The following is a 23256-nucleotide window of genomic DNA, read 5'->3' as shown; positions in this document are numbered from 1 at the left end:
CTGGGACAAAGGTAGAGAGTTGGAAGGCCCTCATCAGCATGAATTCATCCTTCACGATGGGAAAAAAACCTATCACATCCCAAGGTATGGAGAAATCCTCAGTAATTTGGGATGAAGCAGGGAAGAGAGTTTCCATGTTTTCTTCACCATCAGCGTCATCACCATCAGTGAGTTTTCAGTGGGATCCATCCCCCCATTTGATCCAGCAAGATGAAAGCTGAGGCCAAATTCAGCAAATACCCACTCCAGCCCCAAACACACACATGCATCTTAAATACAGCCCTTTCAGAAAGCAGGAGACCGTCTTTAAAAAAAAATACAAAAGCGTGACATGAAAACAAGCAGAAATCCCAATGCCACATAACCAGAGGTTCATTTTACTTGCTGTCAGGTCTGCAAGGCCTCGGAACTCCCTGCAAGCGATGTCGCCTTATTATCATTCAACTCAAAAAGAAAATGATGTGGCTCTGTCTCTTTGGCAACATTGAAAGGCCCCTGAGATTTTTAAGGCATGAGCAGATGAAGTCCCCGTGTCCGTGTCTGTGCAGGCAGGGCTCCCTCACAAATATCCCAGAGAACGGACAGAACAGCTTGTGTTAGCCCTCCGTCCTGCCAAACCCACATCCCAGCTGGCACCTGGCAGCACCAAAAGCCCTCAGGCAGTACCAGCCCTGTCACCCTGCCAGGTGAAAATCCCCAGATCTCTCAAATCAGAGGCCATCTTAAGGAACTTGAGCCCTGTCCTGGTCAGCACTGACAGCTGCCATTTGCTGCCACTGAATTCAAGCCTCAGGGACCCATCACTCCCCCACTGGCTCTGGGGGACGATGACCCTTTGCAGATGTGACCGGTGACTCGGTGCACAGGAGCCAGTGGCGTTTCCAGGTGGGGAGCCTGCTTTGGGAGAGGAATGAGGAATATGCAGCTGAGTTGTCCTCATGAGCCTGCATGCACAGACATGTCTGTCTGTCCTGCTCACCCTCTCCTCTTCCCCTCCTCCCCCAGTAATTTTCCAACTGTAGCAGAGGGGCACAGGACTCAAACATACATTGATCCATTCACTTGCAGACAGAGCAGAGGACAGACACTTGTTCTGTACACACAAAAGGCTGCCAGGTGAGCACAACCCTTATTAGACACCAGAGAACCCACCCAGCCATCCCAAACCCATCAGAAAGTCAAGCTGCAGTGCTCCTGCTGCCCTCGAGCTGCACAGCACCATCTTACAGCAGCATGGTCAGCAGCTCAGCTGTACCTCCCCCCTCCCTTCACCCCAAAGAGGCTCCTACACCAAAACCCTCTGCTTTCTCCCCAGAAATCCCACGGCATCGGGGCCTCACCAGAGCTGGGATGTGAATGCAGACCAGCAAAGCACCTACAGGGGATGGGCTTGACCTCCATCCCCGGGGCAAGGGAGGGGGTGAGGTAGGAGCAGGGGGCTCTGTGCACACAGTGGAGTCAAAGCTCAACACAGACCTGTATTTTTATCCAAATGTCTCTTTTCTTTTTGTCTAACCAGGAAATATTCTCAGTCTCTTATTTAAAACCACCCAAGCCCCAGACCAAGCAACAGCGAGGCACTTCTCTGCCTGACCATGGGAAAATAACAGCTAAAGTATCAACAAACCCCAGTCCCGCTTTGAAAAAAAACATGTAACGATATCCTGAACTTTAACAGAAATGGGTGTGTTTGCAGTCTCCATGGCTTTGTACCCTTTTTTGTGGTCTTTTTTAAAAAATATTGTCTCCCAAAGCGTCCAGCCCCCCTGGCCACAGCAGCACTGCCTGGGCTGCATCCCCGCTGCGCCAGGGCATCGCTCCACTGACCCACGGCTCCCACCATCCGCGGGCAGCCCCGACCTGCTGGTCCCTGCCCAACCGTTCCCAGACAGGAATCCAGAGTCAAAACAAAGAAGGATCCAGGCAGCGGTGAGCAAGGTGGGGTTCAGCCTCCCCTTTTTGTCCCAGCACGCTCTGCTCAGAAGAGGACCTGCCCACCATTTGCATCCCAGCAGCCCATCCAGGGTAGCTGGGTGGCCCATTTGCCAGTGGCCACCACTTGCAGTTTCGCCCGGTCAAACTGCCAGTACTGGTCATCCCGAAAGAAGTAGACAAAGCCATCGCGATGGTTGAGGGCGCCCGCCGTGCCGGGGGGCAAGCCCTCCCAGTCCCGCAGGCTGCGGGGGTAGTAGGGCTCCATGCTGAGGGTCTCCTCGCTCACCACGAAGTACTTGGGTCCCTTGAAGAGGACCAGGCGCCGGAGCTGCTGGAAGTAGAGTGCGGTGTCAGGGTGCCGCGGGAGGCCACGGGCGCTGCATTTCTGGGGAAAACCTGCCGCCAAGGTGGAGCCCGTGTAGCACCAGCATCGGCCACCTGGGGAGAGCAGGGGAGAGGGGTTTGAGCCCGCCCCAGTGGGGTCCATCACAGGACCAGCTCCAGGAGATGTGGAAGGACTCAGCCATGGAGCCAGCCTTGCAGCCTGAGACAGGCATCTGTGACATCCATCCTGCTGGTGACCCAACCAGCACCACTGCGAGGCTGCCCCACAGATCAGGCGGGGGGGGGGGGAAACCGAGGCACAATAGCTCAGGGGCTTGAAAGGGACTGCCAGGGACAGAGCAAGTCCACCACACCATCTGCTAGCCCACGCTGCTTCCTTGCAAAGCTCCTCTCTGTTCCTGCATGGCAGGCAGGACAGATGGACCCAGACCCCTCCACGACCAGGACAAGCCAGACCAGGACTGCAGCAGCAGGAATTGCAATCGGGGCCAAGCGCTTGGCTGTCCCTGCAGAGCCCTGTCCCCGCAGAGTCGTGTCCCTGCAGAGCTCTGTCCCTGCGAAGCAGGCAGACAAAAGCCCCTTTTTGCTTGCAAGACGTGGCCTGACCCAGCCCCAGGGAGGGAGGGAACAGCTGAGGGCTGGGGAGGGAGAGGGGCTTTTGGCTTTCACCCAGCACAGCAACAAAGCCCCCTTTCTGATTAGCCGGCAACTGGTTTCCATTAAAAGTTGGGGCTGACCCTGGCAGCCGGGCTGCCTGATTTGACCTTCCTCTACCCGTCTGGCTGCAGCGTGCTGCCGGGCAGCTTGCAGATGGCATTTGAGCTCCCCGTGGCAGCTCAGCTGCTGGCACGACACAGGGAATCATGTGTACCATGAAAACACCACACTCATCTCAGCTCTCCTGCGGCCATGCGTCTTTGGGGAGAGTTTTCTCCCCAAGACCCAGAAAGGTTTGAGGCATCTGGTTTTGTTTTTAAACACAGGTGAGCACTGCTCTCCTGAATGCGTTAAAGGGGAAACTGAGGCACAAGGGGGGTGACGCAGGCTGCCGGGGTGATATGCCCAAGGCCATACGGTTAATCTGTGGCAGGCACCAAGCCCAAGGCTCCTGTGGGCTTTTGCACACCTGGGACCCAGCGATGCCCCAGCTCTGCACTGGGATGGGACCAGTGGGAGGGGACAGGGGCCATGGGCAGGAGAAGGTGTTCCAGCCCCACCCGGACAGCCAGACCAGCAGGCAAGAGCAGCAGCAGCCCTGAGGGGAGCTCTCCCGCCCGTGCCTCACCTACCTTTGAAGAAGTAAAACTTGCCACTGAGCTGGGACCAGGCACAGGCGTCGATGCCAGCAGGGAGGCCGGGCCAGCGCGTCTGCAGGGGCTGCGGGTCGCTGGCATTGCCACTTGCTGGCACCATCCAGTAGTGGCTGCCCTTGAAGATGTAGAGGTTGTGATCTGCGTCTGTGGGGCAGAGGGAGGAGTGAGGGGGTCCCGGGTGAGAAACCTCATCCCACCTCCCAGCCGCTGCTCCCCAGCTCCTCTCCTCCCCGTGCAGCTCCATGGTGCTTCATGGATGCTTGGCTCTTGGAGGCTCCCTTCTGCCTTTCCAGCCACCCCCTCAGCTTCCATAATTCATTGCCTCCACTCCAGCCTGGAGAGGATAAAAGCTGACCACAGCTCCCGCTCAAGGCTCATCTTTCATGGTCGAGTTCCTGCAGCGAATAAGCCTTGCCATGGCCCAAGTTTTAGGACGTCTTCCCCCCTCCTAACACAGCAAGCCATTGCTGCGTCCTCAAGATGAACTCTGCTCTGCAGCAGTGATGTGCATCAGTGATGCCACCAGCCCCAGGAGCACGTGAACCAGCCAAACCCACATTTCCCAGCACTGGAGCTTATCAGAGCAGAAACAGGCTGGTGCAGCACTGGGGCAAGGGGTGGGGGTACACATTGTGGGAGAGGGTTGCACCCGCCAACACCCACCAGCAGTTATGGCATCGAAGAAGGAGTGGCAGTAATAGGCACTGAGGCTCCTCTGTTGCTGGTCCCTGCCGTAGAGGTCTGCACTCCAGTCCTGGAAGTGAGTGAAGACCTTTCCCGGGAGCTGGATGGCCGAGCCCTTGGAGGGCTTCCCTGGGATGGAGCAGAAGGCAGGGAGTTGTGGAGAAGGGGCAGGGAAACAGCTTTCCTCAGAGCAGTGTGTGAGCACAGGGCTGGGGATCCATCCCAGGGCTCCAAACACTCCTTGTCCCACTGTCTGGTTCCTGTCTCTATAGGGTGGTGGTAGAGACCCCTTGGTACCCCCAAAAAACAGGCACCAGTGTTTCCCTGGTTGAAAACAAGCAGGGAGCAAGTCCAAACTTCCCTGCCCTAGAGGATCTAGTACCCATCCCACATGCTCTAACACATCTTCCTCCCCAACTGCAAAGGGATGGGGCCCATCCCCACCATGACCCTTGCACGTAGTCCTCTCCCCTTCCAGAGATCTGCTCCTCTCCCTGCTCCTCACTCTCCATTCCAGGGAGCAGCCCCGGAGGAACCGAGGGACGCTCGGGGAAACCAGGCTCACCATACAAGTTCTGGACAGCCAAGATGTCATCCCAGCTGAGGACAAAATCCTTGCTGAGCTTCTTGTAGTAGGGAGACATCAGGGCACTCTTGACGGGGGAGTGCTCCAGCCCCAGCGTGTGGCCGACCTCGTGTGCCACCACGATGAAGAGGTTGCGCCCTTTGCCACTGTGCAGGGACCAGCGCTCGGCGCTGTCGAAGTGGGCTTCTCCGCGCCGGGGGAAGAAGGCATGAGCCAGGGCACCTCCTGTGGACACGAGAGCCATCAGGGACCACGGGGCAGGAGAGGACCTCAGACACAAGCTGAGGGGCAGGGGGGCACATGCAGGTTTGGTTTGCTTAAATATGCATCAATTTTAGCTCTTTGGGAGGTCTCCTGAGAAAGAACAGCAGCTTCCCATGACTGTTTCCCACTGCAGGTGCAACCCAAACCAGTTCTGCCTTCTGCTCCTGAGCATGGGGTGGGGTTTGTCTGCTCTGTGGTTTATGGGTTTGGTTTCTTGCTGGGCTTGGGCCAGGGCCTGAAGCCACTGCAGTGACCCATGCCAGGCAAAGGCTCAACAAGAGAAAACCTGGACTTGTCTGATAGCAGATAAGCAGAAAGGGTCAGCTGGAAGGAAAGAGCTCAGGTTTGGAGGATGCTGTCAGGGTGGGGAGGGCTCCTTGAAGGCCATCAGCATGATCCTATAATGAGTATCTCAGTCGCCTCACTGGCAGACCTCAGTTGCAGAGTAGGGAGTGAGAACCTCAAATCAGAAAGCAAACTGGTGCAAACCGGGTTAGAGAGACTGCTGGGGCAGAGCCTTGCCTCCATCACCCCCAACCCATCGCTGCCCCAGCCCTCCTCCCTGCCAGGGAAGAGCCCACGTTGTAAAAGAGAAGCTTACGAGGGGGAAGCGACCAGCACCTGGCCCATCGAAGGCGTTGTTGAGTCCATCGTTGTGGTCTCCATGGAAGAAGGTCAGGCGGATGTCAGCCAGCCCGTCCCGCGCCTCCCAAAACACCAGCGAGGACACATTGCTCCAGAGCTCGAAGGCGGCTTTCACAGCCAGGCGCACCTCGTGCTGCGGCAGGTAGGGGGGCCAGTTCACCACCCGGTAGGTCAGGTGCCGCTTGTACCACCTCCCACCTGCAAGAGGGGCAAAATCAGCATGAGGATGGGGACTTGGACTTGTTTCTTCCACCCACGAGCCACCTGGGTGGAGAAAAGCTTCCCAGTGCTGTGAAATGCCATGGCTTTCCCAAGCCAAAGCTCAAAGTCAACACAGGTGTCCCACCAGCAGCCTTGGCACCCTGAACCAGCAGCAGGATTAGACCCATGAAATCCCTCTGAAGGTGCCACCACTAGATTCCACTCAGAGATTTTCAAGGCTGGAGCTGCAACCAAACCCTAAGAGAGGGGCCAAAACTTGTCTGAGAAGCTGGGGCAGTTTGAACACACCCTTGCCTTGTCATGCTTTCCAGGGCCAAATCCATCATGGGTCCCTGACCTGTAGGTCTCCTGTCTGATGCCAGTTTCATGTCCAGAAGAAGATGCAGCCCAAGAACTGGCTTTCAGGAAGAGAAAGCAAAGCCACCTCTGAAAACAAGTGGGCCAAAGGCAAAAGGAGGGGTAAGGGCTCTCGGCAGCACCTTGGGGGCACAACGGAACTGCCGGGATGGGGATGCAGGATTGCAGCCCAGTTAAGGCAGATTTACCAAAAGCTGGGCACCAGCCAGAGGGGAAAAAAAGAGCCGACCCTCAAGAGAACAGCTGGACTTGAAATACATCGCCAGGAAGGAATGGTACCAGCTGCCATAACAGCAGATGCTGATCTCCTCCACACACCCAGAGACATCCAAGGTTTCACTGAGCTGGCCAGCGAGCACAGGCGGGGAGGGAAAGTGCCTGTTTCTACCAGTGGGAACTGCAGCAGAGCCCTGCGGCTGGTCCCTGCGGTCAGTCCCTGTGGTACCTCTGCACCTTCTGCAACAAGTCTGGATGCTGCAGGGACACAAAAACAAGGGAGCCACGGGAGGTGTGTGTGCAGGGCTGGGGCTCCCCAGCACCCAAAGCTCCCTTGGTGAGAGGGGACTCCTCCCTGCTTCCCCTGAACTCCCTCCCTGAGTCTGGTTTTGTAGGGGATCCCTTTTCTTTTTCCCCTGTACCTGTAATTTGAACACAGCGGATGAGCCAAGGCAAGGAAAAGGAGGCCAGCTCCCCAGTGGCAGGGCTGTCTTTTCACCATTTTTAAGGGCATCCTGACCATTTCTACCTGCAGAAGTTGTTGCCTGAAAGCCCAGCGGGAATAAACGACTGCTCACCATTAATTTTAAAAGCATCATCTTACCAGCACCGAGAATCTTACTGCCTCTGGCTTCCTTAAAAGCTCTTTCAGGGAAAACAGAGCCCTGATGCCACCAGGGCAGATGGTGACAACGATGAAGACCATGAGATTCCCCTAAGCTCCCCACCCTCCTCCCACCACGCAGGAGTGCAAAGATGTGTGTTCCTGCAGCATCACAGCCCCCTCCTCCTCCTCCAGCACCCCTTGGCAGCTGTGGGGACCCTGGGGCCCTGCAATTACATCTAGCTGGGGGCGTCCAGGAGCGGGAAAGAAGCCGTGGGGCCATGCTGGGGAAATGCAGGTGTTAGAGCTGGTGCTGGGGCGTGGGAGCAGCGACAGACCTCCAGTGACTGCGCCTGCTCCAGATGTTCTGGGAAAGAGGGGGAACGGAGCCGGCAGCACGCCGGGGCTCGCTGCTGTGGGTCTGAGCCAAGCCTCTCGGCAAACCTGGCAGACATCCCATCCCAGCTCTGCTTCCTTCTCCCCTGTTTCTGAGCAGCCCACAGCAGCGGAGGCTCCAGGCCAGTTGGTTGTGCTCCTGGGGGCAGAATCGGTTCCCCCTGCTCATCAGTGAAATGATGGCCTCCAACTCAAAAGGGACACGGCTGTGCTTTCCACCAGCCAGGACAAACCCCCTGAGGCAAAGGCTAAATACCTGCCTGGATGGCTGCAGGCCTAAGATAAAGCCCCAGTATCCCATCCTTCCTTCCACCGGGGCAGAGCATCTCCCACCAGCAGGCAGGGGCAGGAGGCTCCAGCCAGAGCATCTCCAGCGGAGGAGGATGGATGCACCAGTGAGCAGGACTGGCTCTTGGGAAGAGGAGGGCTGGGCACTGCATGCAGCCGTTGAGCCCGGGACAATCAGAGGCAGGGAGTTCTCTGAGGGGAAATCCACGATGCCGGCTGCTGGATGCACCATCTGGCGGAGGAGCTGCTGGTCAGCAGAGCTCCTGGTCAGCTCCAGCGCCTGGTGAAACCCAGCAGGGCAGCTAGAAGAAAGTCCTCGTCCCAACACCCTCCACTGCAGACCCCGATTCCCAAACAGGACCTGTCCCCAAACCTTCCCGCAGAGCAGAAAGCCTTGGGCTTCGACTGCAGAGGGGAGGCTTTGTTTAGAGACGCAGAGAGGGGCGGATGCACCAGACCCTGTCCCACGCAGGGACCTGATCTCCACTGCTGGGCTGGGACCAGCCCCGGGAGCAGTGGGAGGGATGGATGCCCTCCTCAGCCCCACGATGGCCACCACTGCCGGACTAACTGGGTTGGGAGCCAAAGCTCAGCCAGCACTGGCTTTTGCCCATGCGCTGAGCTGTGAGCGTTGCCCGAAGCTGGGGGGATGACGGACACAGCGGCTGCCCGGCCAAGCTCCTGCTGGGAGAGGGGTGGATAACAAAGCACTTTGCTGGCTTGGCTTCAGCAGCTTCCTGCTTCAAGTAGGATAAACAGCCAACTTAGCACAAAGCCTCCGGCCTTCCTGGCTGGTGCCGCCAGCCGTGCGGGCACCCCCTCCCTCCCCTCCAGCCTTCGGGCAGCTATGGTGCTGCTCCCATCCCCGCTGCCTGCTGGTGCTGCTGCCGGCTGCACCCCAGTTTGCTGCCACAGGGTATCTGCTGGCACCAGACTACCCAAGCAATAACCGGTGTCACACAGGCTCTTCCCTGTCTGGGCTCGGAGCCGCTGGGCATCTCTTGCCACCCACCCATGGCCACAACCCCCAAAAGGGAGCCCCATGAGCCACAGGGCACAGGCTGCTTCTGTTTGCCCATCTCCTGCCACATCCCTTCGCAGCTCTGTCTCACTGCCCTCCTGCCTGGGGCATGGCAGACCCTCTGCCCGGGACGGCGCCTGCAGGGGCGATGCTTCGTGTCAGGGTTTTGGGAGAAAAATCAGAGGCGGGAGGGGGATGACCGGGCTGTCTCCTGGGGCCGTCCATCACCAGCCCTGCCAGATGCAGAGACAGCCTGACAAGGCACAGAGCCCTTTCTTAATCTCGTCTTCATTTTTCCCATGTCCTAAGCGCAGCTGGCCCCAGCCCTCTTGCTCTCTAGGAATCCAGTTACTCATCCACAAGCCCAGAAGGCAGCTCATGAGAGCCAAAAGGCCCAATCCTGAACACACAGGAGCAAGAGAGGTTGCTTGGAGCAGCGTTAAACACCTTAACGTGTGTGAAATGACTCCCTCTGGCCAGGCAGACCAACACCAGCAGGTTTTGTGGTTACTGCTGGGTGAGTAACACATAGTAGAAGTCTCAAAGCTCAGCAAAGCCTGGAGATAACTTCACTGTGTGTCAGCCCTTGCCCTCCAGGTCATGCCACCATGGGGCCTTGGGACATGTCATGGCTCCCTCCACAGCAGTAAAACCACCCCAGACAGCTGAATTTCCCCACAAGTCGGAGTTGCAGCTCTCTAACCATTGCTGACATCAAGCCATACAGAATAACTAAAAATAAAGTGGTGCAAAGCCCAAGGGGGCCCTGGGATGGACGCTGTGCCGGCACCTCCCATCCACAGCAGCATCTCCAGGAGTCCAGTTACAGGATGGAAGAGTTGGACTGCCAACACCCCAGAAACCCAAACCCCACCGGGAAGCCCAGCATCAGTGCTCACCGTGCTGCGTAGTGCGCCTGCGGCGCCGGGTGGCAGATGCCCGGCGTGCCCCAGCAGCGCGGCTCTCCCCGTCGCTTGTCCCGCACCGTGGCAAAGCCATCTGACGGAGCGTGGGGGCATCCAGAACCCCGCTGAGCGGGAGGTGGGCCACCCGCTGGAAGTCCCTGGAAAAGAAAGGGAGACATCAGCACCCACACCCAGCCCCTCCCGGGGGCTCCGGTTATGTTTGCGTGTGGTGTTTGAACTGAGCCAGGGCTTTCACCCAGTGAGCTCCGTGCCCCACTGTCAGGAATGCACCCAGGTGATAAAACAAGAAGGATTTGCCTCTGCAACCACAACTGAGCAGCAAGCCATCTCCTAGCAGGGCAAAAGTAGCCTGAAAAATGCCTTTCCCAGTTTTTATCCCCAGATGTTTGACTCTGCACTTGACTTTGCACAGGCTCAGGCCAGGGATGCTCCCAGAGCCAATGTGATCTCATTAGGAGAAGTCTGAGTGGAGGCTGTCAGCTTGGCCCCCTGACATCTCCCAGCCGTCCCCAACCTCGGCCTCGCCGCAGATATTATTGTAAGGGGAGCACCGGGCCATAAAAGGCAAATAAAGCAGCGCAGCGAGGCGCCGGGCTGCCAGCAGCCAGCATCCAGCTGCGGGAGCTGGGCATGGGCTGGTGTTTCCAAAAAGGACCAGTTGTGCTTTATCATCGGACCGTGCGAGAGAGAGCCCCCAGCTGCAAGAAGACCCCTCCCTAGCTGCAAAAAGACCCCCTGAGCACCAACAGCTCCCACTTAGCTGGAGTTGCTGCATTTCTGCTGTGGTTTTAGATAAAAGGCTCGTACCTCACTGCCTCCCTGAACTCCTCGCGGCTGTGCGTGCCAGCCCCCAGCTCGCTGAAGTAGCCATATTTCTCCAGGAACAGCTGCAAGAAGAGACACAGGAGAGGCGCAGCTCAGAGCACGGGCAGGCATTCGCACACGTTGGCTTGGGGTGGGGCGTGGAAAAGGGAGATGCGATGGGACACAGGGCAGCAAACCCAGGGCTGTGCAGAAATTCCCAGTTATTTTTTTCCTGAGATCTCTGCAAGCAGCCAAGCAGCCACACCTCCTGAAGGTGCCAAGCTGAGCCAATCTGCATGTTTGCATTTCGGGACTTGGGAAAACCTTGACTAAGCCCATCATTTTTGATGGCTCTTGAGTTTTTGGCCACGATCCGATGGAGGCGTAGGATGAAACATTGCTATCAACAGATCAAAAAACCCTGCTGCCATATCATCTGCAGCCAGAGGCTACCAAACCCACTCTAATCACCTCGCATGGATCAAGGCAATCATTAAAATAAAGGCTAAAGTGCTGTGGACACCAGTAGGGTGGGGTGAGATGAGGTCAGACTGCAGCCTCCCCCCATCCCCACGCAGGATGTGCTGCTGCAAAGTGGAGACACTCCGCGAGCAATCTGCTCTGCCAAACCATTCTTCTTCTTATCGGCCATTTACATGGACGGAGATTGTCACATAAACTGCACATTAAAGAAAATAAACGGCTTCCCTCTGCCCAGCCCATGAGCCCAGCTTTTGGAGAAGTTAAAAGCCGCGGTCGCAGGAATGCTCCACACCCGCCTTCCCCGCCGCCGGGGATGTCTGCAGCAGACAAACAAGCTGCCCAGCATCCTGTTAGTGCAACAGAATTGGAGTTAAAGTAATGAGGAATAAAAAGTGAAAGTGGCTGCTTCCTCTCCCGCATCCCAAAGGAGAGGTGGGCTGAGCACCAGGAATGCTGCGGGCTGCCCCGGGACAGCTCTGCTGCTGCCTGCTGCAGAGCCTTCTGCTTGTAAAGCCTCTTCCCCCCCTGCTCATCTGGGGTTACCGATGGGCGAGAGGGCAGGGAGAAGAAGGGGGTTGGTGTTAACCTGCACTCAATGTTATTTCTGACCGTCCACCTCCGGCGGGTGATTCAATCCCCTGCCATGCCCCCACAGAGGCAGCAGCATCTCTCCTGGGTGTGGGCAGCTGGTTATCTGGTGGGGAGTGGGAATGGTTTCTGGAAATGGCAGCCCCAAGGTGCACCAGGGCCTCTCCCTCTCCTCCTCCTGCTCAAACCCTCTGCTTGCCCTTAACAGTCATCTTCACGTCATCCCCAAACACATCATCCTCCGCACCCACCACCTCCCTGCGGGCACCGCAGGCACCTTCCACGTGCTCTCTGCCTGTTGCTCACTCCTTTGGAAGCCCTCCCTACCTCCTTCCCAGACCTCATCTCCTCCAGGGCTGCAGCTGTTCTCCTCCTTTACACCCCTTCTACCTGGAGGATCCCACTCCGGATGCAGCGCAGGGAGAACCAGCACAGCCTCCTGCCAGGACATGCTCTTCATTCAGCCCCAGCCAAAAAATTTGGCCGTGTTTCCCTCTGAACAGCTTTACCAGCCTGCCTGCCTTGGCCAGAGGTAGCAGCATCTTGTAGCAGCATCAGTAAAAGCCCAAGCGTGGCCAGAGTCACCCAGACACCGTGCACCCAGTCCCAGTGAGTCAGGATAAATCAGGCATGAGCAAGCATCATGCTGGCAGGCGAAAGCAGTGGCTTGTTTGCCAGGAGAAGCCACAACACCTCTGCCCGGGGATGGACCGTATAGCCTGGACGTGCCATCTCTCCAGCCATACAGGAATAACTCCCCTTTACATGGGTACCGGGAGGCAAAATACAGCTGCGACAGGATGCTCATGCAGGGGAGGACACAGGGACAAGGGAGCCTCCCAGGGACGGGGCAGCAGGGAGGGTTGGTAGCCCTGAGAAAGTCTGGAGAGGAGAAGGTGTCTGGCCCTCTTCCTCAGTTGTTGTGTTTTTATAATGTTCTCCTCCAGAATTAGAAAATTGCCAGTGACACATATATGGATGCAGGGTGATAATCCCCAGCGGTTACATCACTGCAGATAAATGTGAGCTACAAAGCACCCAGACAGAAAGTCCTGGGCCTCAAAAGCACGGCACAGTCTAAACCTTTTCTACCACAATTTTGCTTTCACTCAGCATCTAAAACATAACAACTTGAAGTTGTTTCCTCTCCTGTAACCTAATGCAATCCCATTCTTAAAGCATGAAAATGTTTTTCCCCCAGCATGATCTCACGAAGACTTGAAACCCCATCTGGACAAGCCAGGGTGCATGGCAAAAAAGCAATGACTATCACAGCAGCTGCTCTTGAACGACACCAAAATGTACACAGGCCACTGGCTTTAATATTCCTGTCCAGATCTCCTTGAGCTTTGCAAGTCCAACCAAAGCGGCAGTTTCCCTGTAGTTTGTGACTCATGTCATGTTGAGGTTCTCACACGCAGGCCCCAGCTCTCAGGCTGCAAAACCACGAGGAGAAGTTTTATTACATTTTCTAGACGCAGTTATTGTGAGCACCAGGTGATGCTACTCCTGGAAACACAGAGCTCCAGAAGAGAGATGTGCTGATCCTCCACTGTGCATGCTATTTATCAGACAGCAGAGTATACAAATTCCCCCGGACCAGAGACTTTTCAGGAACCCAAGAGTCACATGCCACAGCATCCTGTGCCCAAACCAGCACTCAAGACCCCCTCCAGCACTGCCTGTGCCCTGCACACCCCCAGAGACTGGCCAGGCTCTGGTACGGCTGGGTGGAAGCCGCCATGAACCCATTAAACCTCTCCAGAAGCTGCAATGCAAAGCCTGGCCGTGCTGGGAAAACCCCCTCCCTCCTGCCCCAGATGGGGAAATGCTCTTTTCCATACAATGGGAAGAGAAAAACAGCAGGAAACCAACAGCTGAGCATTAATATGAAATATGCCCAGGCTCCCCCTCCACAGGAGGGAGGGAGAAGAGGAAAGATCTGGCTGCCCAGGAGTCAGCGCTGGGGCAGAAAAGCCTTCAGAGTTACAGCAGGGACAGTGGGAGGAGAATTTGGGGAAGACAGAGGGGACCTTCCCATCTCAGGGTTCTGATGGGGAGCTGGTCACAACCCTGGAAATCATCTCTGTTGAGAGCTAAAGCCAAGGAAACACCTTGCCCTTGACCACAGGCATCCCAGGTGGAAGACAGCCAACAGCAAATACAATTAGACCTCCCTCCCTGGAAACTGGGATGACAAGAGTGCAGAGACAGCAGCCTCTGGGCCTGCCTGCCCTCCTATCCAGACACTCAGCTTCTGGCACCTTTCCACCAGTTAAGTATCAGAGAAGCCTTACGTTGGGCTCCCGTTGACCGTGGTCCCTTCTGCTCGGCCTGGATACAAACCCCATCTCTCCTCTCCAGACCCCGGCAGCGGAGGGAAGCGATCGCGTCTTGCTGAAGGGTGGGCAGGCATTTCGTGACACAGTTACAGAGAATGCTGGCCACAAGCTGCACCTGCAAGGTCTTTTGTTTTTAATCATGAGACGACAGCAGCCCCGCAAGCCAGCCCAGGTGGGTCCTCGGCCCTGGTGCCCAGCAGCCCCAGGCTCCATCCTGCATCATTTCACCACCCAGACAGACACAGGGGAAGGTGCGGTTCCTGCTTTTCAGCCTCAGTTTCCCCCTGCAGCACAGACAGAAGGAGAACTGACCTCTGGGATGAGCTCATTTTGGCACGACTGCAGAAGGAGCGGCAGCTCCTCCTGTCCGTCAGGTCACTGCCTGCCTGTAAACTCCCTTCAGAACACATCAAGGCATTTAAAAACATTCATTTCTTTTCTCTCTTCCAAGCTGCATTCCTGCCTGCAGTTACAAACCCTTACGCAGACTCCCTGTGCGTCTTTTGTTTAAGTGTGTGTATAAGTATCTACATAAATATTATATATATAGACACACAGAGACACGCAAGAAGGGAGATCAGCAAGTACAGAGCTTGGTTGTCCTCCTGCTGAAAAGACACCAAACACACCAGCTAATTCTGTATGTTAATGACAGAGGTTGGTTAAAAACCCAAGCCCTGTCTGGTTGCTGTGATGCTCCCCCGCTGTGCCTAATCAGGTCCTGAAGGAATCTCCTCTCCCACTTACCCCTCTTGAAAATCTACTTTAGCTGGAAATTACCTACTTGCCACTGAAGATGTGGAGCTGGGGAAATACCACGCCCAGCATCTTTTAGGCTCCTTTACTCTTCACACTCAATCTTGAGCTGAGAAGAGAGGCAGCAAGCCAGGACTGCAGCAGGTCTAACTAAAACCCCTCCTGGTTTCAGTAACCCAGATCTTCAGGATGCTGAACCAGAGCTAGCTCCCTGCCTTCCCATCTGTCTGGACAGGAGGGATGCTACGGGACAGGAACAATAAATATTGCATCACTCGAAAGGAAAAAACCACCATGAAATGCACTGGGCTTGGTGTTACCTGCCTGCGGGGCTGGCAGATCGCTCTGCTTGCTTGTGTGTTAAACACAGGAATATCTCATCAGAAATTACTACAATTCACTCCTGCATTTGAAACCAGCTCGCAGGTTTGCCCCGGCACCCCAGGCACCCCACGCCCTGGGTAGCACCAGGCTGCACCACTCAGCCGCAGCTCCAGCACCACCGAAGCGACCCAAATGCGACCCAAAGCGCTTGGGGAAAATAGGGGAAAACACTGGGCTTGGCCAAACCTTCCCCTGCGAATACCAGAGCAGCTGACAAACCAGTTTGGTCACGCAGACTGGTTGTGCTTTCATGTCTAAGGAGAGAAGAGAAAGGAAACAAGATGCTTGGTCTTCGCCTTCCATCAGGATGGGAACCGGGGGGAAAGGCGACGTGCCCGCTCCCAGCAGCCGCCAGCCCCTTGCCTGGCGGGTGTTATTTGCCGTAACAAGTGGGGATTGTTCGGGGGGAGAGCGGGGAAGAAAGCGGGGCTCTGTACGCTGCGGTGACTCACGGGGCTGTTAATCACACCGGGGAACCGCCGGGTGCCTTGGAACTGCTCGCCACATCCGCGCTATCGGCAGCAGCTCAGAGCCATGATCTCACGGGTTTCACGCGCTCTCCCCGGCCACGCAGAGCCCAGCGGTGCCTCGCAGGGGTGACAGCACCTGAGTAATCCCTCCTCCTCTCCCCCACTCCTTGAATTGCCCTGTTGAGGCTGAACAGCAGGAATTTCTCCCAGGAAGGTTTTCTTCCTCTTATTTCAATCAGAGGGCAACTGTGCGGGTGCTCCGGGAACATGCAGGGGTCCCAGCTGACCCCCGAGCCCTACCACATGCTGAGACCCTCACTTCGGTCAGGCTGCGCTCAGCTCCAGCATCCCAACCGGCTGCACACGGCGTGAAGGAGCTCACCCAGGCACTGGAGCATTTCTTAGCACAAATACAGCTCAAAGCCTACGCTAAATGTGAGCCCTTGGGTTGCTGAGGGGAAAAGTCAGAGGCCATGTGCCACTGCAAGAGAGGGAGAAGGAGAGCAGGATAGGAAAAAAAAAACACAAAAAAAAAATCCAGAAAGAGAATGCCTCGCTCCTTTAGTCTTGCTCTCCACTTCCATTCCCAGCTTTTCTCAAATTTCTACCCAATTTTTCTTCCTATCACAACAGATCTGTGTCTTCTCACACAAATCACTACAGGGACTTCATTGTCCTTTGTCCTTGGCACCACCAGCGCTCTGCCATGCTCTTCACTTCTTGCTCACGGGGTGAGGTCTGTGCCACACATTTTACACAACTCCTCCGGGATCAGGGAGACTCGGGCATTACCACACACCCAACCGCTGTCCTGAGCACAGCCCAGCCAGAAACCAGATCTGCCAAGCTACGTGCTATCTAGCATCAGACGTTCTCCTATCTGGAGCCTGCAGATAATAAGATGATTTAATGTACAAATGTTTCAAATTAAATTTCCAAACTTTTCTTCTTTTTTTCTGTAGCTGCAATTGATACAAATGCAGTGAAAACAAGGGCACAAGTCAGGAAAATAACACAACTGGACGTTTTCTCAGACTTTTGCATCGAAGTTTACACAACCCATTGTTGCTAACTTTGGCTATTTTAAAAGCAATAAAAAAAGCTTTAGAAGCAAAGCCTGGCAGTGGTCTGAAAGCCACAAGTAACTAGAACTATTTGATGTTATGTGAGAATTTCAGCTTCCTCTTAAAAGCAAAATTAACTGCTCAGTTTATTTAGACAAGCTTTCTTACCCCAGACTCTATACATTTCCATTGTGTATATTGTCCCAAAGCCCCTGGCCAGCACAGCGTGCTGGGGAAACTGAGACAGGGAGACAGGAAAGTCTCTTGCCCAGCACCCATCGCCTGGGATCTGCCACGATCCTGGGACCTGCTCTGAGACTTCAAGGGAAAATTCATCAGAAGTTGCCAGTGAGGAATCAAAAGGCAGATTGGATCTTTTAAAGCTCTCGCCCCCAGTGAGCTGGTTTTCTTTTTAAAGTGAATTTTAAATTATTGATTTTCTAAGCATTAAGAATTTTGCAGACTTATTTTTCTCCAGGTGGCATGAGGGGCCAGCCACTGGGACAAGCGCACATATAAATCACCTCTTCAAAACAGCATCTCCCAGCATAAGAAGCCCGTATATTAAAACCAGCCTCTCAGCATTTATGTGCACTTTTCATCTTAGAGTATGTGAAAAATCCCAACTGATCCACCAGGACTTGCTGGGGTTTTAAAATCAAGCATCTGTGCAAACGTACACTGGATTGGTGCCTAAAGAAGAAAAAAAATCCCCAACATTGACCTTTGTTCACCAGCCAAATCTCATACCTCATCCTCCCAAAACAAACAGGAATGGATGGCGGGATGGTGTGACAGTGATACGGGGACAAGCAGGAGAAATCCAAACCGAGGTGATGGGGACAGCCCTGGTGAGAGGCAGGGCAGGGGGAAGACTGGCTTTTGCTGGAGATGGGAAGGTTTCCTAGTGCAAGGCCTGTTGTTGTCAGAGCTCTATGGGAGGGGGTTTGCAGACGTACGTCACCCCGGGGACACAGCTCCACACGCAGCAGGCACACACCTCGGCACCCCAAACGCCATCCCATAGTACGGGCCCATCCCCAGCAGGGCGGGGGGATGGATCCCTGCACACACACCCCTCGGGCACGGACACACCACACGGGCACAAAGCCGTGGCTGGCACACACACGCCTGCGGCACACGGGGCTCACCCTCACCATCCGCGGGCACACCCGTGTGCTACGGACACGCGCGGGGCACCCAGGGCACACAGCTGGGGTGGGGATGCATGTCTGTCAGGCACTCGTGGGCACCCACCTGTGGTGTGAACAGACCTCGGGGACATGCACACACCTATGGCAGGGGCACACCTATAGCAGGGGCACACACCTATGGCACAGGCACACACCTATAGTAGGGGTACACACCTACGGCAGGGGCACACATCTATAGTACACACACCCCTATAGCACACACACTCCTATGGCAGGGCCACACACCTATAGCACACACAGACCTATAGCAGGGGCACACACCTATGGCACACACACACAACTATAGCACGCACACACCTATAGCAGGGGCACACACACACCTATAGCACACACACACCTATGGCACAGGCACACACCTATAGCAGGGGCACACATCTATAGTACACACACCCCTATAGCAGGCACACGCCTATGGCAGGGGCACACACCTATGGCACATACACACCTATGGCAGGGGCATACACCTATAGCACACACACCCCTATAGCACGCACACCCCTATAGCAGGGGCACACACCCCCCTATAGCACACACACCCCTATAGCACGCACACCCCTATAGCAGGGGCACACACACCCCTATAGCAGGGGCACACCCCTATAGCACACACACCCCTATAGCACACACACACCTATAGCAGGCACACAACCCCCCCACCCATAGCACCCCCACGCCCATGGCAGGGGCACACCCGAGCACGCACCCCCCGACGGCCGGGCGCAGGACGGCGGTTGGCAGCTCCCGGCTCCCCCCCCCGCCGCAGCTCCCGCCCGGCCCGGCCCGGCCCCCCCGTGCCCCGGGGCCGGTCCTACCTCCGCCTGCCGCCGCTGGCCCGCGGCCGGGCCGGGCTGCGCCGCCGCCAGCAGCCCCAGCGCCAGGGCTGCCCGCAGCGCCCCGCCCGCCCGCGGCCCCATCCCGGCTCCGCTCGGCACCGGCCGCCGCGGCGCGGCTCGGCTCGGCTCGGCTCTGCCCGCCCCGGCCCCGGGGGCGGCCCCAGCCCGCCCCAGCGCCGGCCGAGGGCTGGGCTCCGCCGAGGGGAGCCGAGCGGCGGGCGCTCCCCCTCCCGCAGGGGAAAAACCATCCCGGTGCATCCCTCGCCATCCCCCTGACACACACCCGCGCGGGTTGTGAGCGAGGCGAAGGAGCTTCGCTGGGGGCGAGGGGCGGCTCTGCCCGTGGCACCAAGTCGCGTGGGACCCCCAGCCTTGGGCAAGGGCTGGGAGAGCTGCCCCGGGCCTCCCCCTGCACCCCCTCGCCCCAGCACCGAGCACGGAACCTTCTCGGTCTGCCCCGTGCAGCCTCTCTGCTCCCCCCAACTACGGCAGAGAGGGACTCAGCCCAGCTGTGACAGAGAGAGGGACTCACCCCAACTATCACAGAGAGGGAGTCACCCCAACTGTGACAGAGAGGGACTCACCCCAGCTGTGACAGAGAGGGACTCACCCCAACTATGGCGAAGAGAGACACACACAGTGGCCACGTCAGGATGTGCCCAGCTGCAGGTGCCATCTCTGCGGGTGCCATCTCTGTGGGCTGGATGGGAGCAGAGCAGGGCAGGTCAGGGTGCTGGGACAAACCCCCCCGCTAGCTGGGGGGTCTAGGCTTGGGCTCTGCCCCATCTGAGGCTGGAGGAAAGAGGATGAGAAAGCAAGCCCAGCTTTTCCTGAAGTGGTGTTCATCTGCGGTCCGGCCCAGGCGGCTGCGGAGCAGCTCAGGGTTTGAACACAGGGGGTCCCTCTCTGATGGGGGCCAGCACTAGCCCCAAGCACAGCGGTGCAGGGGGCTGGACAAGCAACACTAGTCCTCTTCAGGGCTCTGGCAAAAGCCACACCACACGTTAGAGCAGTGCTCTCTCAGGCTTTACCAAACAACCGTCCACTCAGGGTTGTTGGTTTGCGCTCTTTATGCTTAAACTTCCTTCCTAGGCGTGGGACTTGGTCACCCTTGTGCCACGAGGGGCTGTTTATCCCCCCCAGGCAACACCATGCACCCATGTCAGCACCGCAGCTCTCCTGCAACTCGTATAGAGCTGATGATCTCGCGGTTTCCCCTGACAAGTTAACAGCTGTTTAGTCCCTGCACTATTTTGTTTGACTATTTTGTTTTAATTTGACTAAAGCAAGAGGATGTTTTGACTCTGCTTTGGTTCAGGGGAAAAAAATAGGATGTGACTTATATCTGCTTTTGTTTTCATGGCAGCTTCAACCACACACCTATTTTAAAGCTCACAGGCCTCTTCCTCTTCTTTTTAGTCATGCCAAAATCTGAAGTTACAGGAGCATCTGTTGAGTGCAGCCTGAAGAGAGCCACAGGGATTCTGTAACACGTCGCTTTTCAGTGGGACAGGGATTAGCATGTAGGGAAGGCAAGTGGGATGCGAAGGCGAGCGAAAGGGATCCACATAACGTGGCAAAATAAGGAAGTGGCTGAGCCACAGGGAGAAAAATACAGATGGGAGAAGGGAAGATGGTCACGGCTGGGCCAGTGAGCGCTGACCGAAGGGCTGCCAGGGGAGGAGGGCGGGTGGCCGGCGCACCACGAGGGGCTGGCGCAAGGGGAATACTTGGCCTTGCTACAGAGAGCCAAGGGCCGGCGGTTCCTCGCGCAGGTCAGCCCAATGCTTCCTTTCAAAACAAGAGCAGTGCTGTCTGCAAACGCATCCGTGTTTGGTCCGTATCTAGGAAGCAACTGATCCATCTGCTTTTCCACTTAAGAAAATGGATGATGAGAAAGTGACTGGCTGGGTTCCAGCAGGAGCAGGAAACTCCCTCCTCTGCTCATTGTAATGCGGGGAAGTCTGGGAGGGCACCTGCAGCCCCTGAGCAGCCAGCTTTCCGACCTGGCATTTCCTGGGGCTGCCGCACTAGTCCTTAGGGGTTTTGGCGTTCATATGGAGGAGAAGTCAGCCCAGCCTTGGAGATGCCAAATCACAGCTCTCTGCAGACTTTTGGCTCAGAGTATAAAAGATGTTTATGCAGCTGCTGTAATCAGAATGGTATCAGGAACAGAAGAGCTATCTTGTGGAAAGGTGAACAGATTTCCAACTCTTTCAGCGTTAGGTAAGAGCTCAGAAGTGGGGCAGAGGAAAGTTTGAGTCCTTGTAACTTCTACCCCAAAACTGAAACCTGAGAAGTTAAGCCTATGGCAAATAGCTGACAATGATTCTCAGTGAAACTTTCTCAGAAGAGCACAATAAATAGATCCATGGAAGCTCTGGTTGCCTCAACATTCCTGATTTCTTGGGTTTGTAGACAAAATCCCACCTCCCTCAGATTCAATGCAAAAGGCCTCAATGCAGTCACCTAGCTTGACTTCTAAACCCTCTCCTAAGATGCCTCCAGAGCTTGAACTTGGAGATCCAGAGGGTTCCTAATTTAATACCATCAGCATATTCACCTGAAACATCATGGAGAGCTAAATGCTGATATCACAGACACGGAGTCTGGAATGGGGGGGGGCTGGTTTGTCACTACGGGTGCGGTGTAGAGCAGTTGAGCCTTGCAGAGCAAACAGCTGAACCGCCAGTGAATCACTGCCTGCTTCCAGCAGAGGTGAGCTCCAGGAGGAGTTTATAAACCAACATTACGAAACAGCACTTCAGTGACGTGAAATTTCTGGGAGCAGCTTTTAATGTTTACCACAACTGATAAGCAAATAGCAACACCATTACTGCTCAGGGGCAGTCTGTGCTCAGGATGGATGTGATGTACAAGAACTGCCAGTTAAAAACCTTCAATGCTTTGCACTAAGAACACGTTCAAGTTGTTCTGTTTCCTCCACTCGAGACGTTGCCTCTGGAGAACAATCATTCTTCAAATGTCTGCTGCTCAACAACAGTTGCAGCAGCTGGGGAGCAGCAGGATGGTTCGCTGGGTGCCACGTCAGGCAACACTGAAAATATTAACCCTGCAGCTGAAAGGTGGGCAGGTCTGGGACCACTTCAGATCAGATCAGACAGGCACAGCCACAGCTCTCCCTCCCGCCCTGCAGTACAGGCAGCAACCCTAGATTGCAAGAGTCAAATTCTTTACAAAGGCACAAGAAGTTTACGTTCCCCTGGCTTCAGCTGTCACAAGGGTAAAGCTTTTCTGCTTAGACACAGTTTTCTTTTGTGCATGGTAAGTTCTCACCAGTCGAAGGGCTTCCCCCTGTCCTTAATGCGTTAAATAAATCTGTCTAATCGAGTATCCTGTCTTCAGAGCCAGGAACAGATACTTATCACAAGGAAAAAAGAAAATGCAAAATCCACACATACTTTCCTTGGCTTTACCTTTTGTGTGCAGAGTTCCTGGGAAGTTGGTGAGGTCAAGGGAGGCTGCGCCCAGCTCAGGAGCCCTCCTACAAACACATCAGCACAAGTCGTGCTGCATTTGCAGGAGCAGTTTAACTGCATCTCACCAGTTATTTGCTCAGAGAACAGCTAAAACCATGCATCTCTTCCTAGGATCAGGGTGTCACCTGAGTTCCAGCAGACGTCATCATGTTAGTATGAAAAGTGGACTTTTAAGCCCTTTTGCAACTTTGGGTGCATTCTGACAGCTGTGTTTGATTACAATAGCTTTTCAAGCTGTTCTGCAACAGCATTAGCAACATCATCTACTGGGAACAACGTCACACAAGCTCTTTGTTACCGTGGAAATGGGAATTGTCATTTCTAGATTAGTCAAAGCAGCGCTGGCTGAATTCTGGCCTCAAAACCCCAAAGACTCAAGCTGTTGGCTTCAATCACTGCTTCCATATCTCTCTAGTACTGTGGTATTTGAGCAACTTAAATTGCATTACTTCTTAGGGTGAGGTGGGTTTGGCTGTACAGAGCCAGCACAGAAATTATTTGGCTGTCTCTTAAACTGTTTAGCTATTTTTGTTGCATTTCAGCTCTGTAATGATCACATGCCTCTTTTACATTGGCATCCCTCTGTTACGCTTTTCTCTATAAAGTCATCGTTGAGCTTGGCAAGTGCTAGATGTGTTTTTATAAATAAACCACCAGCATTCCATATAGGACTGATATCCAAAAACTAAAACCTCACCGCTTAGAAAAATGTATTGGAGGACAGATCACAAGAAGAGCTGAAGGAAGCAGAGCACAGCCATTCCCAGCTCAGACAACCCAGACTGCTCCTTCTGCTGAGAGAGCTTCTCTTGGTTTCCCACCTCCTGACAGATCTGCAGTCCTGTCTCTCCTTAGTTTGTAATTTTATTATATGAAGTCCCACCAAATTCTTACAGAGCACCTACTGAAGATAAATTCAAAGTAGGATTCATGAGATGTGCCTTTTAGTTTTGATTCAGCTGTTGGTCTGTTAAAAGTGAAAGATCACTTGTCAACAGACAACTTCCTCACCTGTT

General features: G+C 55.2%; 1 protein-coding gene across 1 annotated transcript; it reads right to left on the bottom strand.

Annotated features, from left to right (window-relative positions):
* Positions 1 to 124: 124 nt before the first annotated feature.
* On the bottom strand, positions 125 to 18827 carry MMP28 (matrix metallopeptidase 28). Its single transcript, XM_074890212.1, has 8 exons — positions 18720 to 18827; positions 10610 to 10689; positions 9776 to 9939; positions 5749 to 5970; positions 4843 to 5088; positions 4257 to 4406; positions 3570 to 3737; positions 125 to 2373 (listed from the first exon to the last, which is right to left on the bottom strand). Exons 1-8 carry the CDS (start codon positions 18819 to 18821, stop codon positions 1979 to 1981), a joined length of 1527 nt encoding a protein of 508 aa, XP_074746313.1. The 5' UTR covers positions 18822 to 18827; the 3' UTR covers positions 125 to 1978.
* Positions 18828 to 23256: the final 4429 nt, after the last annotated feature.

This window comes from Strix uralensis, chromosome 20 (genome assembly GCF_047716275.1).
Source record: "Strix uralensis isolate ZFMK-TIS-50842 chromosome 20, bStrUra1, whole genome shotgun sequence".
NCBI classification, from domain to species: Eukaryota; Metazoa; Chordata; class Aves; order Strigiformes; family Strigidae; genus Strix; species Strix uralensis.
The sequence above is the reverse complement of the archived record's forward strand: the minus strand, read 5'-3'. Positions and strand labels throughout refer to the sequence as shown.